Raw genomic sequence first — 19,587 nt, forward strand, 5'->3', positions numbered from 1 at the left:
GCGAAGTTTTGTAGAAGTCAGGCTTCAGAGCCAGTTTTGAGATTAATTTTCAAATCTGACTATGACAGCTGAGACCAGCAATTTTTTCTTACAAAATCAGAATAGGATAAACCAAAATATTTCATGCACTAGAACCATAGACATAGCTCAATTTTCCCACAGACAATATTTTATGGGTCTTCTTCACCACATTTACAGTAAGTTTATTGTTCATTTCCATTTGTTGACTCAAAAGTGCAAAACTTTCCTTTGTCTAGTATAAAATAACCTGTCAGCAGCTAATTCATCACAGATTCAGTTTGTCTCTTGGTAAAATCAATGGCAAAAGTCCCAGGGATACTGACGGCAGCAGGATCAAAGTCACCACGAGAAGAGTGTTTTACCACCCAATTAATGAAGGTAGTTCCTTGGGTGTTCAATTGTACACACATGGACAGCTAAATCTCACCAACTTCTGTAGGACTCTTTAACATGTGAAAAATTTGTAATTTTCACCATCAGGACCATCATCACATTGACAGCTCAATAACTGCATTTGTATTGTTTAAGTAACTACTTGAATGTTGCACATGTCTGAAAAAGAAAGTCTGTTACTATCAACAAGGTCACTTCTCCTCCCCTAAATGCTAGTTCTAAAATGTATTTACAGCTGTTGATTTTCCCTGCATACTACTCCTATCATAAAAAATATGTCTTCAAAACATCTTCTTCCTTTATTTTTAATCCTACCAAAGCAAAAATAGATACTTCAATAGAAAAATACAAGATAAAAAATATCCTAAAAATAAAATGGAAGCATGGAATGTCATTTTTACACAAAAAAAGATCCCCTTTTGAATTGCGTCAGCTATACAAACACTTTCATATTTACAGTTTTGGATGCAGTCCTGTGCTCACTGAAGTTAACGGGATTTTGCCATTGACTTCACTGAGAACAGGAGCAGGCTCGACACAGCCTATATTTGCCACTCTGAAAAGTCACGGCAGTGGAGAGAAAAAAGCGTGATAAAACACATGTAAGACTGAGGAGTTAAACAGTCCTCTCCAAGGCCTGATTGTCTTCTCTCCCTATTTCACACCACTGAAACTCCCCATCCTTCACTGGAGACTCCCAGCATTTAAGAGGGAGAAACAGTGCTCTCGATTGTGATATTACACAAACAAGGAAAGAATTGTGTGTGTTTCCACCTGCCTTTCTCAGTGGAGTTAATTAGACCCAAGTGCCAGTTTCCTCCCAGAACTAAACTCCGTACACCAAATCTTATATCCCCTATAACCAATGGCAGTGATTCAGTGACCCCAAATAAATCTCTTTTTTTCCTTTTGACAGCAACCAGCACCTGTGCCTGTGAAACCATATCTGATACCCATGGGTGAGATGCAATTATGGAAGGAGGTGGTGGAAGCTAAAAAAAAAAAAAAGGAACACAATGAGGCATTCCCCATCAACTAAACCCCGATCTGCTGCCCTCAATACATGCCTTAAGAAATACTGTCTTTACATATTAAGTACACCCTATAACATCAAACCGCATAATTTTCTTTTTTCATGAGATGAAAGGCCATGCGGCATAATATGATTAGTAAATCATTCCTGAGCTTCTGAAAGAAATTAAGACAAAATTACTGCTTAAAAGAGTATGTTCTTCAAGAGCCTCTTCTTTTTACATGGATGTCTTTGGTCGTGTCCTTTTCCCTAATTATTTTTTCCCTAGGAAGAATGGGATTCTTTTTCCTCTTCTTTATGCAGCAGAAAAATGAGATCTAATGGAGTCTTCACGTAACTGCCGATGTTTCCCCATGTTACAGTCCTCCTGTCGAGTTCGTCTCTCAATAGTTATTCTGTATTTCTTTCTGCATGAAAGGAGAAGAACAGAGTGAGAAATCCTTCTCCAGCTATAGGCTAACAGACTTCCCTTATAAAGAATGCCTGTAGGGGACAGCTGGGTGCCAGTTGAAAAATGAAATGTGGCAGAATGTGAAACCCTGGTCAAAGATTAAAGTCGTTTTCCTCAAAACATTTTACCCAGGCTCAAGAATGCCTGTTAATTTCTACATGGCAGTCTCAAAGCCCAAGACACAGACATTTGCTTCTTTGAAAATTTCTGATCTAAGTGATTAGGAGTTTTTGTGAAGTGTCATGTGAACTGTGTCACATCCCTGCTTTATATTGATCAAAGACAAATTTCTTTTCAGTATGCGGGGGGGGAGCACTTTCTGGAGAGTTCAAACAACAGAACTGACTATTCAGTTGCATTTCTCACCAAAACTACGTATTAACTAACCGATTTTCCCATTTCCCTCTGAGAAAGCTACTATGTTTGTAATGTCAGATGAGGTAGTATGATGAATTAAGGAGAGGGATGTAGAGGACAGATAAGAAATAAACACAAATGCTCATGCATCAGACACAGCTCTTCCTGTGTGTCTTCCTCTAAGGCCTTTAGAAGAATTCTGCTGTGTTACTTCAAACGTCAAACAAGCCCTCTGACTGCTTTTCAGCTTCCCATTTAGTACCCAAACCTGCTCCAAAAATCGTAAGATGATTCACATTTATGCTTCTCCTCAGTTTCAGAACAAATTTTTCCAAAAGATGTTAGTCCAGTCCCATGAGCTTGTACTGCCTGTGGAGATGCATGGCAAAAAGCTTGTACGCCAAGGAAAGCTCTGCTCCACTTGCATATGTAGCCAGAGTCAGAGCATATGTAGCAGTGGAAGAATGATTTTCAAAACACCAAGGTTTTAATCTGGGTAGCATGTCTGAATAGAAAGTGGCAACCTAAAAGTTCTGAAAATATTCCCCAGATATTTGTGTCTGTATCGTAGGCTCCAAAATAACTCGATAAAACTGTGTTGTTTACTTCCTTTATGTATTTTTAAGTCAGATCCTTCCATGGGTCAGAGCATGCATAGCAGTAGCTCTTGCAAAAGGACAGGTCCACATTTTGGATATACAGGTGTTTAAGTCCTGTCAAAGCTACATATCAAAACTCCTACCCAGATTTTTAACAGTTTGCATGCACACTCAAAACTGTGTTTGCATACTCATTTGTGACAATGACAGATCCAAATGAGACACAATCAGAAGGTACACATACAATTTAAAAGGTACAAATTACTTTCAGGCACACAATTGCTAAAACTATATTTTCTGAAAAATTCAACCCATGCATCCTGATACATTATGTTTCAGATATTTACTCTAAAGGTAGAATAAGAAGGTTGTCCCTACTCCTGCTTTGAGCAATTGCAATCAGATCTCCAGGATGAAATTCACGCATATGTCTTTAGACATCTCCAATGCGTAGTTCCATCTGACAGTACCCGCAGCTTCCTTCAGTTAATAGAGAGAAACAGGCACTTCTAAGAGACATTATTCTGACCTGGTTTAGCTTTCACATGAGGATGACATGAATTGCAGAGAAAAAGAGTGTTCATTTCTCCCCTCTGACCACACATAAAAAGACTGGGTGTTGAACTCAGGTGTGTACATCTACTTTTACAGATGCCCTCCTTTGCTCACATGGATTTCCAATCCAAACCTTTGTGTCAGATGACTATGAGTTTAAGTCCTGTTCTTACAATTATACTTCCCATTGCTTTATACCAGCTCAGGATATCTACTGCCTCATTTCTTGTCCTGACATACCAATTCTCTCCCACTATCAGCAATGCTAAAAACCACACCTAACAACCGTAATCTGATTGAGAATCTAAGATGCAAGAATCTCTGATTACATAAAATATAAAGACAGATTCGTATTTTCTTTTTCTTTTAAAGATAGTCTTTAATCAGTCCAAGCTAACAATGTTGTCTCAAACCCAAATAACATATTATATAAGCACTGAACACATGCAAGATTAAAATCACCCTGCAGAATTTCAGTTGCAAGTACCTGATGAACAACCCCAGTTCTGGGACCTTTGAAGTGTCCCAGTGAATTGAAGCAGCTTTTGCTTGTTTTATTTTGTTAACTTTCTTTATAACATATATTTTTATTGGATAGAATTATTTAATTCTTATATGCAGAGGTTAATTCTCTTCTCCTATACGTCTTTAGTCTTCCATATCATGAGGATAAATTATTGTACATATAAGGTGCTGAACATGTATAACTAATTTATTCTGTCAGTACAGGATCAGCTATCAAGACTTCACATTTGCTGACTAGCAGTGTAAGAATTATTTTACTTAAACAAGAATAAAACACTGATTCCCCTGCACTGACCTCAGCTTATTAAGTTAAATGCACAGCTTTGGTATCCAAATAATCTCTCAGACCAAACCAGAAATCTCTTTCTGTTTTCCAGTACAATTCCACTCAACATGCAAAAAAATAAGCTCGGTACCAGGCAAACATTGTAAATCTCTTGCAGAATCACATCCTGCACAACTGTGCTGGCAAGTAGTACCAAACAAAGAAGGCTTCCAAGGCCAGGGCATTTTACTAAAGCAACTGTGAATGTCTGGAACCCACTGCAATTACTTCCATGAGTCACATTACTTAGAGATGTAAGTAGTTACAGGATGAAGACCCAAGTCAATAAAATTATTTGGATAAACACTCACTGCCTTTTGTGAAAATGTTACCACAGATTATTATGGGGCTTCTCTGTCTCCCATCAAGGATGTTCTGCCAGGAGCTGAGACGTTTAGATGACAAATAAAAAGTTTACAAAATTTCAATTGGACTAACCTGAAAAAGTAAAAAGCCATTAGCAATCCTGCTCCAAGCAAGGCGCCCACAACTATTCCTGTAACTGCTGATTCTCCTAGACCACCTGCTTGAGAAGGGGAAAAATAAACAATCAGGGTTCATACTGAGAACTGTTTGCATTCATGTACTGGAAAATACACACAACTAGGAAATTAGTGACCAACATCAGATAATAACTAAAGCCTTTCAGAGCTCAGGACTCCATGGGAACCTGTTTCAGTGTCTACACATTTGTTTTTTTACATGCTTTCCTTGGGATTAAACAAGCCTCCAAAAACAGTGTCAGATGACAACACAATTCTGGAGATACAATACAAGGGAATGCTGTTAGGAAATTTCTCTGGAAAGCTTGGTCTGAATCATAACACAGCCTGGGATTACAGTGACGCACATAATGGGAATCAGCACTGAGTATACTTTGAGTCATTATAACAGACACAAACTCATTTCACCTGGTTTAGCATCACAGACCTCTATCACCCAGGTTTATTAAAATGACTGTGATTATCCAACAGTCCCTCAATTTTGGGGTGTTTTTTTTTGTTTCTGCTTTTTTTTCCTGAAGATGTGTGGTTTCAAGTTAAAGCCACATGAGCTTCGCCTTGCTCCAGATCTCAACAGAGGCAGAGCAGGGACACAGTGGTTGAAGGGGAGCCCAACGAGGGACTGTCACTGGGAAGAACAGGGCAGTTGTAGAACAATGGCATTTTCATATGCATGTAGTCTGCTCCCATTTCCTCGTCCACCTGGGTTTGTGGAAAGGAACACAGAAATATTAAGGAAATTAAACTGTTCCCTTCTCTTCATTTGCTCTTGTCCCTTTGAAGGGATTTTGTCTGTACGTCAGCAGGAAGAAGGTGCATAGCTACACCACACTGACCATAGAGGGAAAGTCTCTACATCACGTGTGTACACACAGGTTTTGCAAGGATCGAAGAATTATCAGGCTGGAGTTACCTTTTCACTCCAGGACTAGCAATTTGTATTCTGTGGAAAGCCAAGACCACCCTTTGCCACTGAGGCACTGGTATCCTCCTACGCTGATCTCCTTTGCAATGTCCTGTTCCCTACAACATGGTCTGGAAAGCCAATTTGCTGGAAAACATGGACACTTGCTCTGTGGAGGACAGTCCAAGCCTTCAGAATTTGCAGATGTTACTCCACTCAAACAACTTCACTTCTCAGCCTACTGGGCCTCTCACAGTCCCTTCTCATAGTGCCGAAAATCATTCTGCATTGGGAGAACGCTGCTCCCATCAGCACTGGCAGCACAGCTGCTAATTATCAGTCTGACTCTTCTCTGTTTGGGGTTTCAGTTATATCCTTCTTTCTGGCTAAAAGGCCCCTGGAAACTCCTAAAGCCTCCAGGGCTCTGTGCTGTGAATCACGATTGCTGTCAAATTTAAGTGATTCAGGCCATGTACTACCCACAGCTGCCAGACCTTTACTTCCCAAGCAGTTAGCAGAGAGAGACAGTCACCGTGTCTTAGATGGACAACTGTGCTAAAGCAATTTATTATGGCCTGTTATGTTGCATCAACACATGGATTCCTCTCTCTTGAGCTGGGGCAGAAGCATTAAGTCACTAAACTTACATGATTTACACGGTGTATTGTTTGTGTGCTCTGAAACTCGGCTTTCATCTAGCCGCAGCCTGCCATGATTCCAAGGGTATTTCACATTTGATCGAATCTCAAAACGCCCCTGCTTTCCATAGTAGTCCCCGATCACCTGTGCAAAACACAAAAGGAACGAAAAGATTTTCCTATGAACTTGGAGAAGTAAAACAAACAGGAGAGCAGCATCATGCAGTTGGACTCCTGTGGCACAATGCTGAATCTTGGAAGAAGAGGGCTGAAGAGGTCTGTGAGAGGTTATGTAGTGCATGCACTGCCCCAGGGTAGAATCAGCTGAGCAAAAGCATTCCTGACAGATGTTTATCTAATCTGTTCTTAAAAGCCTTCAAAGATGAAGACTTGACAATTTCTTCAGGGAATTATTCTGGAACTTAGCTAGCCTTACTGTCAGTTGTTTTCCCTAGCATGTAACCTAAAATTCCTTTGTTGTAATTATCCTTCACTACTTACCCAATTGCCAGTGGACACAGAGATTCTTCCTTTCTGAAACACTGCTTTACATATTCACAGGCCCTTATCTGGTCTGCCCTCAGGCTTCTCTTCTATATAAATCGTGTTTATTTAAGATTTTTAACCTTTTGAATATTCCTCCTTTCCCTGGGTTTTCTTCACTTGCTGCATTGTGGGTTGAGTGCCCAGGACTCTCATCCAAGCGAAAGTATCAGTAACTAGACACGAGTCCAGACTGAGGGAAGAACTCATTGAGAGCAGCCCTGCCAAGAAGGACTTGTGGGTTCTTGTGGATGAAAAGCTGAACATGACCCAGCCATGTGCACTCGCAGTCCAGAAGGCCAAACATGTCCTGGGCTGCATCCAAAGCAGGGTGGGCAGCAGGCCAAGGGAGGTGATTTTGCCCCTCTGCTCTGCTCTGGTAAGACCCCACCTGGAGCAAAGAATCCAGCTCTGGGGTCCCCAACACAAGAAGGATGTGGCCCTGTTGGAATAAGTCCAGAGGAGTCCACAAAGCTGATCAGAGAGCTGGAACACCTCTCCTATGAGGAAAGGCTGAGAGAATTGAGGTTGTTCAGCATGGAAAAGAGAAGACTCCAGGGAAACCTCATTGCAGCCTTCCAGTACTTATAAAGGGTTATGAAATAGAGAGAGGTTGACTTTATCACAGGCAGGTAGTGACAGGACAAGGGGGAACAGATTTAAACTAAAAGAGGAGAGATTTATACTAGATGGTATGAAGAAATTCTTTGCTGTGAGGGTGGTGAGACACTGGCACAGGTTGCTCAGAGAAGCTGTGGATGCCCCATTCCTTGAAGTGTTCAAGGCCAGGCTGGACGGGGCTCTCAGGAACCTGGTCTAGTGGAAAGTGCCCCTGCTCAGGGCAGGAGGGTTGGAACTGGACGATCTTTAAGGTCCCTCCCAACCCAAGCCATTCTGTGGTCCTATGGTTTTATGATTTCAAGCAGATTCACTGCTGAGACTTCCAACTACCCACTCTAGGGTGGAGTTTTCTATTTTGTCAGAATTTGGAGGTACTTGATTATGGTCAGTTAAAATCTTCAAATCTTCTGAAGAACTATGACAGACACTTTAGAATTTCAGTCCTGTCTTTAGTAGTTAAGCCCAGGCTTTTTTCAAGGTAAGAAGTTGAATCTACTGCAAAGTTGTGGGACTAAATTGTGCTAACAGTAGTAGTTCACTAATCTGAAAATAGTCTAAAAACATCTATGTACAGTAAGCAAGGCCAAATATCATGACACTGAAGTAGTCAGAAGCAGTGGCAGAAGCACATCAAAAGATGTATTTGTCCCACCATGGATAAAAACCAGGTATTAATACACTGGGTTTAAAACTCAAGGCCTGTTCAAATCTTTCACCTAATTTTCATTTTGAAGCTAAAGAGTTTAGAAAACATTTGCTCTGGTTAGACATACAAAGGTAGATTTTACACTAGATGAAGGAGCTAATTTCTCTCCCTGTTGCCAATGGAATAGAAATTCTTTGCAGAAAGAGGTTTTTTAATGTTTGTTCAAAAATAAAGGCAAATTGAGTAAACTGGAAAAAATAGAGGAAAAAAACCTCAGAGACAATTTGCAGGCAGCAAATTATTCATGAAATGATGGTTTAATTTATCAAACAGGAGTGGGAGAGTCCTCTACCTGCAGGACGAACTAAATATGAAAGTATGCAGAACGGCTTAAGAACAAAAAGCTATAAGCAGCGACCAAGCAGATTCAGATCAGAAGTACGATACAGATTTTTGAAGAGCAGGAGTGGTTAAACAGTGGAACAAATGCTGAGGGAACAAGCGAGGCAGTCCCTGTTCTCTCAGTGTCTCCAAAGGAAAAATGAATGCCTGTTACAGCCTGAACTTTAGTCACGTGTAAACTACAGGGCTCCATACAAGGTAAGAAACCTGACTGTCTGTAAAATGGCAGAGGTCAAACTAGGTAATCTGAAGTTTTCTTCTAGCTTTAAACTGTGTGAACAGAACTGGGAAAACAGCTCTGCCCAAACACCCATTCATCTGGTGCAGTTCAGTTGAGAAACGTTCTTGTACAGACACAGAAAAAAACTTCAAATGAATAAAATAAGTTATCGAAGAAACAATGTTTTTAGAGTAAGAGTAGAAATGATGTAGCAGATAAGTGGAAGTAATCACATGTAAAATGTTAATTGTATGTATATTTTATACACAGTAAAGCAGAGGAAAATTGAACAATAAGTTAAAGGAAGAGATGTAACACTAAAAAAGTAAAACATAGTTTAAATTGCAAGTAAAAGAGCAAAGGAAGGGAGGGGAGGAGAGGGAGATTAAATTGATAAACAAGATAAAAAGCTAATGGACTGAATAAACAGAAGAAATACAGGTTGTTCAAACCAAAGTTATCACAATCAACTTGTACTCCTACTGCCCTTGTGAGCATCTGCAGTTTACTGCTGTAGTTTTTCAACCACTTTTATCCACTAATGCACAAAAGACATCCTCACGCTTTTAAAAAGGCTCCTTGAGTTGTCTCTGCTGCGGCAGTGACAGGAACAATATAACTTCACTGGATTCAAATCCACACATGGAAATGTCCAGCTCAGATGCACTGCTGCTTTACAGTTGAGCTTGATGAAATAGGGCAGATCAGCAAAGCTGAGGCTGAAACTGACTTTGTAACTAACAAAAGGTGCAACTGGAGTTAGGGTAATGCATGTACCAATAAACTCAGCCCAGACGTGCTATTTTTCATCTCTTCCACTCCTTCTGCATCCAGTGGAATAACCTATGTGGTGTATATGGAGCCATCTAATTAAAATGTCTCTTAAACACTGAAAACAAGGCACTCAGGCCTGATAAGGCCAAGCACAGTCTGTACTCCTGCTTGTGGTTGATCTCAGTGTAAGACTGAAATATATGTACTTGCTGTGTTAATACATCAGGATAACTTGTGCATCACTGCTGCTATAAGATTTATCCTATTTCCTACCAGTGAATAAAAGGCCTTGCTCACTTTAAACAATAATTTCTCATATTCAGAATTATAGTTGCTTAGCTGGCTTGTGAGAATTCACACTTTAGTTAAAAGCTAGCATCATGCGAAGAAAGATGTATTGTGAAAGAAAAGAAGTTTAAAAAACTTTTGGATAACTACTTCAAGATAGTTATTTTACAGAAAAGATTTGGTCTTTAAGTTGATAAGGTTAAACCACCAAGTAAAGAGATGATGTCATGTTACATTACACTGGCTAATTCATCAGTGGCCAAGTGCAATGTTGTTGTTTCCTTACCTCCTGTGTGCCTGCCTCTGGGTCTGTCATTCCAATCACAGAGAAATCCCCGTATCTGTCTCCATTGGCATCAATGGACACCTGCCCCGCAATGCCTAAACAATGGCATGTGAGGAATCAGAAGATTTTAATTAGTTAAAATACTGAGCCTTTTCAAGGAACACAAGAAAATAGCGGACAGGTTTTTACAGACTGATATGACAGGAAATCTCATCAGTCTCCCAGCATTTTTGTTGGCATTCCAAAAGAAATTGTAATTTCATCTTGGTGCCTGCATTCCTGAATTCTTAACATTTCTCCTTTTTAAATATCAAATGTGTGAGACTTTTTGGAGACTACGTGAGAAAAATCTAATCCAAAAGCCAGCATGTAAGAATAAAACACAAATATATTTAATGTGAATTATTTACAGAGTGTCTAACCCTGAAATATCTAATGGTGCCTCAACGAAAAGAGTCCAGCTCATGTGCTGCAGAGGACACAGACCTACATCCCACAGACTGCACCCACACAGCCAGTCCAATGTTGTTTCCATCTAATGGGATACTGGAGAGGGTATGAACAAGAGGCACCATGTGCACTACATATGCATTAAGCCCTGTGTTCATTTACATAAGATTAACTACATAATACGATGCGGTTTGTAATATATTTCTTAGACCCCCAGTTCACTTCCTTCCTTTACAACTTCTGGGAAACTTTAGGGAAACTGGGAATCATAGACTCATAGGATATCTCAAGTTTGAAGCAGCTTCAGGAGCCATCGAGCTGAACACCCTGTTCAGAGTAGGGTCAGCCACAAGGTCAGAATAGAAGGATGAGCAGAGTTTTATCTGGTTTCCAAAACCTCCAAGGATGGAAACTGCACAACCTCACTAGGGCAACTTGTTCCAGATGTCACAAGGAATAAACACATCCTTGGATTCATTCTGAATCTCTTCTTGCAATCTCTGTCCTTGTGTAAAAAGAGCATGGCTCCAAATTCTTGCTGTGGAAGTCAAATTGGTTCTTAAAAGCCATCAAACAACACCAATTAACTATGATGAAGGCATCATAAAGTTGTTGATATGCTTTATCACCTCAGATACTCTCAGATGTGATCCTCCACTGCCTGACACCAAACACAGCCACTTAAACATGTGCAAGGCAAACAGGCACCACCATATATCCATGTTACACCAACTACATGACCAGAGAAGACACAAAGCTGTGGAGACTCAGGCTTTCAGCGATGGTAAATCAGAAGAGAGAGGTCAGATATTCCAGAGGTCAGAAATTCCCCTTAACGTGCCTAATGACAGTGAACATGCAACAGATTAACACTCCTTTATTCATCCTGTCTCTGTTCTGATTTAGAGATGTCAGGAATGTTTTGACTTGCTGCGATTTTCAAAATATGTAGTGGAAATCAAAGATTATTGTTAAGCATGTGTTTCGTTATAACAAGATAGTAATCAAACAACTGTCAATTCAATTACTGCAGGAAAACAGAATGGGTGTAACAACCACTTGGCTGTGAGAGCACTGGAAGAAGAGCCCACTAGGAAGAACTGTGATGTCCTTGCTGACACAGCAATTTGGATTCTGAATCTGACAGGAGCTGTTAATTGGAACAGACACCTTCCTGGTCTAAGAAAACCAAAAATTTTTGGAAGTGGGTACTAAAATCATTGAAACTCAGAATTCCTATGGGATTTTTTTTTTTTTAGCAGGAAAGACTAATTTTTAATTTTTCCATCTGAATCAAAACAGGGAGTTTGGAATGTTGACATTTCCTGCAATGTTCTTCCTTAAAAAACATAGGTAGGAAATTTTGAAACAACCTTGATTAAGAACTGGATTTGGATGAAGGTGGAAGGATTTTATCTAGACTTTCTTTTTGTTCTGTTATGTGAGATACATACAGATACATATAGATACATACAGAACATTTTGCTACTTTTTCAGAGGAAATTACAATTAATAGAAAATAGTCTCCAGAAAATGTGCCCTCAGTCACACCAGGGTGTCTCTAACAACCAAGCAGTAAGAGACCACTTTGATCACCTCAGACTGAACCCTTCCTAAACACATGATATCTGCGCAGTTGTGGCTGGCAGACGTAATGCTGCAGGAAGCAGCATCCAGATCCTCTTGGAAGTCCTGATGGGTCAGACCAAGCTGTTCAGCAGTTGAATTAACGTAATTAATGAAACTGAAGTTCTCATCACTGAGGCCTGCAAAAGTTGAAGGGAATTATAAAGCCTCAGTCCTGCAGCAGAGCCTGATGGGTGTGTGCAGGGACTGCACTCTGCAATGCTACAGCCCCTGCAGAGAAGGGTCTACTGGAAGAACAAAGGGACATGATCTTCCTAAAAGGACTGGATTGCAAGATATCAAATTAAAGGCCTCTTCCAAAATCAGTTTTATGTTCAGCAAAATACGGGGAGGAAATGGCATATGACTTACATGGTGTTTTGACCTTTTCATCTGCACCCTCACAGCCCAACTTTACAGCTACATTTCCAGAATAAGTGTACACAGATCAGCAATCAACAACAACCTGGTTTTCACAAGTGAGGAAAAAGAACATTTTTTCCTCCTGGCTGGTTTTACATGCAAGGTGTGAGAATCAATCATGTAAAACCCCCATGGAGCACATGGTACAACAAAAGACTCGCATGGGCACACCAGTGGGTGGCTTCCTGGAGCACAGAAACAGGAGTAGAGGAAACACAGGCTGCACTGGGGCATCTGTTCATACACAGGACAATCAAAGACTGAGGCAAATCCCTAGACAGTAGATTCCCTCTGTTAAAACAGACTGTTTTGGGAAGCCATGGATGTGAAGAGAGGTAGTGGGACAGCAAGCACAATCTCCAGCTCGTGGAGGGCTTCTTATGGGATGAACCATAAATTATGCAACCAGCATAATTTAAAGCAATCCCTAAGTTCCCTTAAGCTGCCCTGGGTATCCTTTTGCCTTGTGTTCAGGCCACAGTTTGAGAACAAAATCTTGGTTTGGAGCTGCTGCCCTTCTTGCCTTCCTACAGTACATCCAGTGTGTTATAAGAGCTGAGAACCTGGCCACCAGGGTTTTTCTTACACATTCAAATGAATCATTCGTTTCTTATCTAGGGGAAATGTTTACTTCTCTTAGGCATTTCCATAGGAAATCTTGCCAATCCTACGCCAAATGACTGGAGTATTATATGAGATGGATGGGAACATTATAAAGAGATGGATGGAAATATTTTAAGAGATGACAAATGAAACCAATAATCCTGTTTCTTTACTACAATTCTTACCTGGAAAAAGCATTTGCATTGCTTCGCATCAGCAAGGTGATACACAAGTGCCATTTGCACTGTGAAATTGTAATGTCCAGGATTAGGCACAGAAAGGCACAGTGGTGTTCAGCTGCTGCCTCTGAGATAACATGCACAGCTCCTGAAAGGAGGCTGGGGGAAATCCTTCTAGGGCCCAATGGAGTCCCATCAAGAAACACAAAATAACCTTAATCCTGGCACCTGCTTGCTTCTATCCATTCCCAGGCTTTTAAGATAAAAAAGTGACATGGAAAAAATGAGGCAATCTCAGAGCTAATAGATGAACATGAGTAAAGGGAGCAGATGTAATCTTTTCGAAAACAAAGAAGGAGTATGAGAAAATTATTGGTATTTCTTTACCACAGCAGTGAGGGTCATTAAATTATTAGAGTACTTTGAACTGAGTAAGACCTCGACAGGTGGTGCAAAAAAAAGTCAGACTAGTGAGGTATGTGAGCCAGCCCTAAAGATGTATGTGGTTCCATACGTTACTTCCCTCTCATTTAAGAGTGGAATAGGCATGAGTCCTTACTCTGCACACAACAGAGACCTGAATCCTTTTGACTCTGAAATCTGGAATGCCATAGTAACTCTTACCTTCATATGTTCTGTTCCGTGTTTGCTGAACAATTTTTTCCCCATCTTTCTTAGTGAAACCAAACTTCAGGACTTCCTGTAAAGCTAGAGCATAAAGAAGAATAGCATCATGGAATCCTTCCACAAACATGTTCACCTGGAAAAGAAAGAAAAAAGAAAAAAAAACAATGGCAATTGACACATTACAAATTTTTTTTTCCCTATGGAATTCACTAGAGGGAATCTACAAATTAACCACAGTGACTAATTTGGAGAATTATTTTCTCAACTGCTGGAATCCAAAGGAATGTGTCTCAAAAAAACCTCAGGGGGAAAATGGCAACTTTTGACCCATTTTTAAAAATAGTTAACCACTATCTGCTATTCTGAACACTCAAATCACACTTTAATGTTGTGTCTGAACAGCTCAGCAGATAGTGAAGAAATTCACAGATCACAGTTCCCATGCCCAGACGCACAAATTCTGCACTTAACCACGTGACATTCTGTAAGGGGCTGAGCACCCTCATCCCACAGCAGTCCCACTCCCCTTGTGCAGGGGACTTAGCACGTCTCAGGACTGGGAACTATGTTCTGTCATGATTTTTTCTGGAGAGCACAACTGGTGTTTTTGCTTGTTTAATGATTACCACTTCCATTTCTGGCCCTTGTTCAGCCAAGCATCTCTCCACCAGCAAATGAGCAATGGAGAAAACTACTTACCTTCTCCAGCAATGTATTCTCTGGAACTGCCAGAACTTTTCCCGCCTGTCCTTTATAGTTTTTTCAGTAAGTGACATGAAGTGAATGAAATGTTGCCTTGTAACCCTAACACAAAAGAAAACTGCTACCTACCAGCTCCACCTCACATGAGCCTCCATAGGCAAACTACAGCTTTTGGTCTGTATCACTGAGTAACAACAACACTTAGCTTAAAAGCTGAGTACTGCAGAAACATTACAGGTTTGCTCACAGGGAGCCTGATGTGCTTCAGTGTTGAAGCAATAATTATTGCAGGAGCTGAGTTCAGATGGAGGCCCATCAGCAGGAGACACACACGACTTGAGCAGCACAGGTATTCCTCTTCTGTAGGCAGCAACTCACACATCAGCAATGCAATGCGCTCACTTTATGACAGTAATTCAGAATGAATTATCTCTTCAGCTGCAAGAAAGATGTTCCCATTCACTCAGAGTTTCACTACAATAAAAAAAACTCCTGACATCCTAGCAGAGGTGTTAGCAAGGATTGTACCACATTATGGGGTCTCTTATTCCCATTTCCAGTGAACAACTCACCTCTACAAATATTGCCCTGGATAGAAAAAAGATAGATTTAGGATATCTTCCACTTTAGTGTATCTAAACAATTTAAAATGCTAGTACATAAAGTGTCAGTCTAATTCTCACAGTTTTACCTGGACATCAGAAACATTCAAAGACAAAAACATGCAGCCAGTTAAGTAAATAACTGCTCTATAGATAAAAAGTATTACATAGTTGATTGGCTAAGCCAAACTAATCAAACCCTGATAATGTAATTACATCCAAGACATTCCTTCACTCTTAAAGCACTTGCCAACAGTAAGGAGAATTTTGGAATTCTTTACTGAATATTACAAAAGTTTACACTGCTCTCACATTTAAAACTAGACTTTTAGTAACTCCAACCTATGTTGCATTAAGAAAATGCGTTACAGTTCAGGGGAAGAGCCCACAGTGCTACAGGAGGCTCAGACAGCTCAGCTCACTCTGACAGCCAAAGACTAAAGGGCAGCTGCAGTTATTTTGAGCTAAGGAGAGAAAGCATGAAAGAAGAGGTGAAAGTCAGGTTTTTGGTGGAATAACAACAGCTGATGGACAGAGTGCATACTAGGACAGGCTTTGCCAGCAGGGGGTTTAACTTTTCAGAGTTGAAAAAAACCCAACCAAACCAAGAAACCACAAAGCTCGACAACTGCTTCATGTGCCAGCGTTAGAGTCCAAGTGGCCTGTGGATGATCAAACATGGGCTTTCTTCATGTGACATTCTTTCTCTAGTCTCTCTAGTAGCTCTACCTCCCTGCTGGCTGATTTACAGCTTGTGGCTGGCACCTGTTTCAAGGAAAGCTATTTGTCACTTCCTTTGTCCATGGCAAAGACCTCTCAGTGTAACACAGTAACCTTCAAAATCCTTTTTGTCAGCTAATTTGCTCAACCTAAAATCTACTCATGCCACAGGCCTGGAAACACTTCTGTAGACACTGTAGATCTGCCAGATAAGCTCTGTCAAAACTCAGTTGGCAGTTTGGGAGATTACTGCCACAGTCTCTTGCCAAAGCCCCTGTTGGCCAAACCCCCTGACATCACATATGAAAAATCACATTTGAAAATTGTCAGAGGGTCATCTATGCCACTGCTCAGTTGCTGAAGCACAAACCCCAGCATTTTATCTTACGTTGCCAAGGAAGGTGAAACGTGGGTAATTTATGCCATTTAAAAATCTTCTTCTAGAAGAGTAATACTTACTATTTACAGGTGAGATTGCACCTACACTCCCCAGCCAAATCATATGCTGGGCACACTTGTGACTTCTCACATTATTCCAGAAACATGTTCAAGCACCAGTTCTTGAAAGGGGATACTGGATACCATGAGGGGCATTAAGTTTTTATGCATATCATCTTCCTTAATCATTTAGAAGTTGCCATAATTCCACACAGAACATGGGTTGCACGATGCGAAAGACAGAGGAACATGTGAAATAACAGCTACAGAAAATTTTGAAGGGATTGCTCCTTGCTAGTGAAAAGGGTTAAAAAGGGATAGAAGAAGTATAAATTCCATGAATATTTCAAATAGAAATCAGAGTAAATATGAAGATGTCTTCACAGGCTGCTTGAAGGTATCCATGGTAAGTAATTATGTGTGTGGTTCAACCTTAGACACTCTCGGGATAAAATCTACAGAAAGTACAAAATCTATTAGAGGTCAACTAATCTTGTGAGTAAGTAAAAGTTCTTTTAGTTGAGCTCTAATAAAAAGCAGAAAATTTTGATTATAGTATTTTCAATTTTCATTTATGCTGCTTTTTAATCACAGGTGCAAGATGAGCATCAAATGCTGTGATCACAACTTGCATGTCAACTAAAAAATTATTGTCCCTGGCCCCTTCTGCACAGCAGAGCCACCCTTCAAAGTGCCAGCAATGCCACTGGCAGCAGAGAAGCTGCCAGGTTTGCTGAACAGCTTTGGAGGCTGCAATACAAATATGTGGAAACGTCCTTCGGAGATCTTCCATATTACTTTCACGTCCTATTCAAATACCTAAAAAGCAGGTAAGGTAACTCCACAGCTAAATAAGATAAGCATACATACAGCCCTTTTATTTTCCTGCCTTTCTACTCTAAATAATTGTCTTCCATCAGGGAAAAAAAAAAAAAAGAAAGAACCCCTCTCAATAGAAATCACATGAATAAATTTTACACAGTTCAAAGTTATAGTTCCCCAAGCAGCTATAGTGTGACCACACTATTCATATATACTAAGGTGTTAACAGCATACACAGCAATGCAAAAATACTACTGACATGGAAGACAGCCAAGTTACAGCTATGTAGGACCCATAATTTTCCATATCCTGCCTACTAGCTGTTAAGTAAGCTTACTCTCCCCCATCTGGAACTGCCCAGCTCTGAATCACAGCAATTACAGCAATTAATACCACTTCAGTGCCAGATGGGGAGCATCATCAGTACTTTTTCTCTGTTGCAAAGGCAAACAACTAACATTTCCCAAACCTGGTCTCTGCATCTACTTTCCAGTATATCCACAGTGATTTTCAAGTTGTCAAATTATAGTTCCAGCCAAAATCAGCGAGGACCTTGCAGAACTGCAGAGGGTTGTACCCAGACTTTCTGCAAAAATCTTATAAATTTACATACTTGACATGATGCTCAGGTGAGATAATGCCCACCGAAGTCCACCTTCACCTTGTTTTAGATTATTCCACACAATAAGCAATCAAGCAATGGAAGTTTGATCCTATAAACATATGACATTCATCTAACATCAGGATTATGAATACTGTAAGTGAACCTCATGAAGTTTAGCAGTATTGTGTTATACTGTAAAACTACAGCACAGTAAAAATACAGCAATAAAGTTCAAATACAGCAGCTATATTAAAAAAAAAATGCTATGATGTATTTTAAACCAATCTCATGACAATCTCTCAGGGAGGTGGTGCAGTCACCGCCCCTGAAGGTGTTTAAGGAAAGACTGGCACTTCGTACCGTGCTCTAGTTGACATGGTGCTGATCAGTCAAAGGTTAGACTTGATGATCTCAGAGGTCTTTTCCAAACTAACTGATTCTGTGATTCTGTAACAAGCTTGTTCACAGACTTCATGACTATGGATTTCTCCATAACACATCTTACTATTTAGGTAGATGGCTTCCTGCTATCTCATGCTGCTTCAATAAAAGTATTTTTCAATATCTCAATAAAAGTATTTCTTTAAGCAGTTGCAATTAAATGGTCAGTGCTCTCTTTTTAATCCTTCTTCAGCAAGCCAATTATAATTATGATCCTTTATTTATGAGCTTTTCTAAGAAACCCTGATGTAGCTAACTTTTCTTAACACATTCTTGTCAAATATCTTCAGTTGTGTTCTGCTGACTCACTATCCAGCAATACACTCTTCACTTAACTCTGGAGCAGGGACTTTTCTCTTTGATATCATTTGTTGATGTTACGCATTCCCATTCAGGCCATTGCCACTGCTGATGTTGTTCTAAGCACTGGGATGCCCAGAGGGGCCCTCAGCAGTTCCTTGATGAGTTTCTATGCCCTTGCTCTGAGCTGCACAAATCCAGAATAAGATGCTCATGATTCTTATACAATAGATGATCAACAGATAGAAACAATTCAGGTTTTTTTTAATTATTCTTTTTTAAAGATAAAAGATCGTTGTTACAAACTCATTTTCTGTTAAATTTTTAGTTCATAAAAACTCAAGTCAAACTCTAGGTGGAACTGAGATGTAGATTGAGACTGTGAAGGCGAGGGAAGAATATCCTTACACCTGAGCATTACCTGAGAATAGTGCATTTCAAACCAGGAATATCATATCCAGTTTCAGCTTTGCAGTAATTTATTAGTCCTACAGGCATAACACTACCACGTATGATTCTGCATGTTACCACCATAACAGGATTATCACAGCTCTCATTTACTCACCATCCACCTCCTCAGATCATGTGATTTCTTAATGCCACGATGCAACAGAAACTCGCAGAGCTCCCAAACCTCACCTATTGATAACAGCTACTTCCATGCATCGGGACTGGGATTTCAAGGACTCCCAAGTATAACAAACGCAAAGCCACAGGACGCACTCATAGACAGCTGTCATAAACAGCATGCCTCTGGGTGCCTGCAGACACAGATACATGACTAGACCTGTTTCCACAGAGATCGCATCACTGTGGAACCAGCCCAGCAACTAGAAAAGAAGATATAGCTGTAAGACAGTTAACCAAACCTGTATGTTTAGATGCCTAAGACTGAAAATACAGCCTGTTCACTTGGGCAACCAGAATGCCCCTCTAATGGACCTTCAAAGTGCTTCAAAGAAACAG

At 40.2% G+C, this 19,587-nt stretch overlaps 1 protein-coding gene across 1 annotated transcript in view; it reads right to left on the minus strand.

Moving 5' to 3' along the window:
* Positions 1–815: 815 nt before the first annotated feature.
* The window catches only part of NPR3 (natriuretic peptide receptor 3), a 40,600-nt gene continuing 21,828 nt past the window's right edge, over positions 816–19,587 (minus strand). Inside the window, exons 4-8 of the mRNA XM_027709495.1 lie at positions 13,990–14,125; positions 10,085–10,179; positions 6,314–6,449; positions 4,698–4,785; positions 816–1,854 (exon numbers count right to left, since the gene is read on the minus strand). Coding sequence (XP_027565296.1) covers positions 1,743–1,854; positions 4,698–4,785; positions 6,314–6,449; positions 10,085–10,179; positions 13,990–14,125 — 567 coding nt within the window. The 3' untranslated portion in view covers positions 816–1,742. The remainder of the gene's footprint in view (positions 1,855–4,697; positions 4,786–6,313; positions 6,450–10,084; positions 10,180–13,989; positions 14,126–19,587) is intronic.

The sequence above is a fragment of the Neopelma chrysocephalum genome, unplaced genomic scaffold (genome assembly GCF_003984885.1).
Source record: "Neopelma chrysocephalum unplaced genomic scaffold, ASM398488v2 Primary Assembly neopelma1_96780, whole genome shotgun sequence".
Lineage (NCBI taxonomy): Eukaryota > Metazoa > Chordata > Aves > Passeriformes > Pipridae > Neopelma > Neopelma chrysocephalum.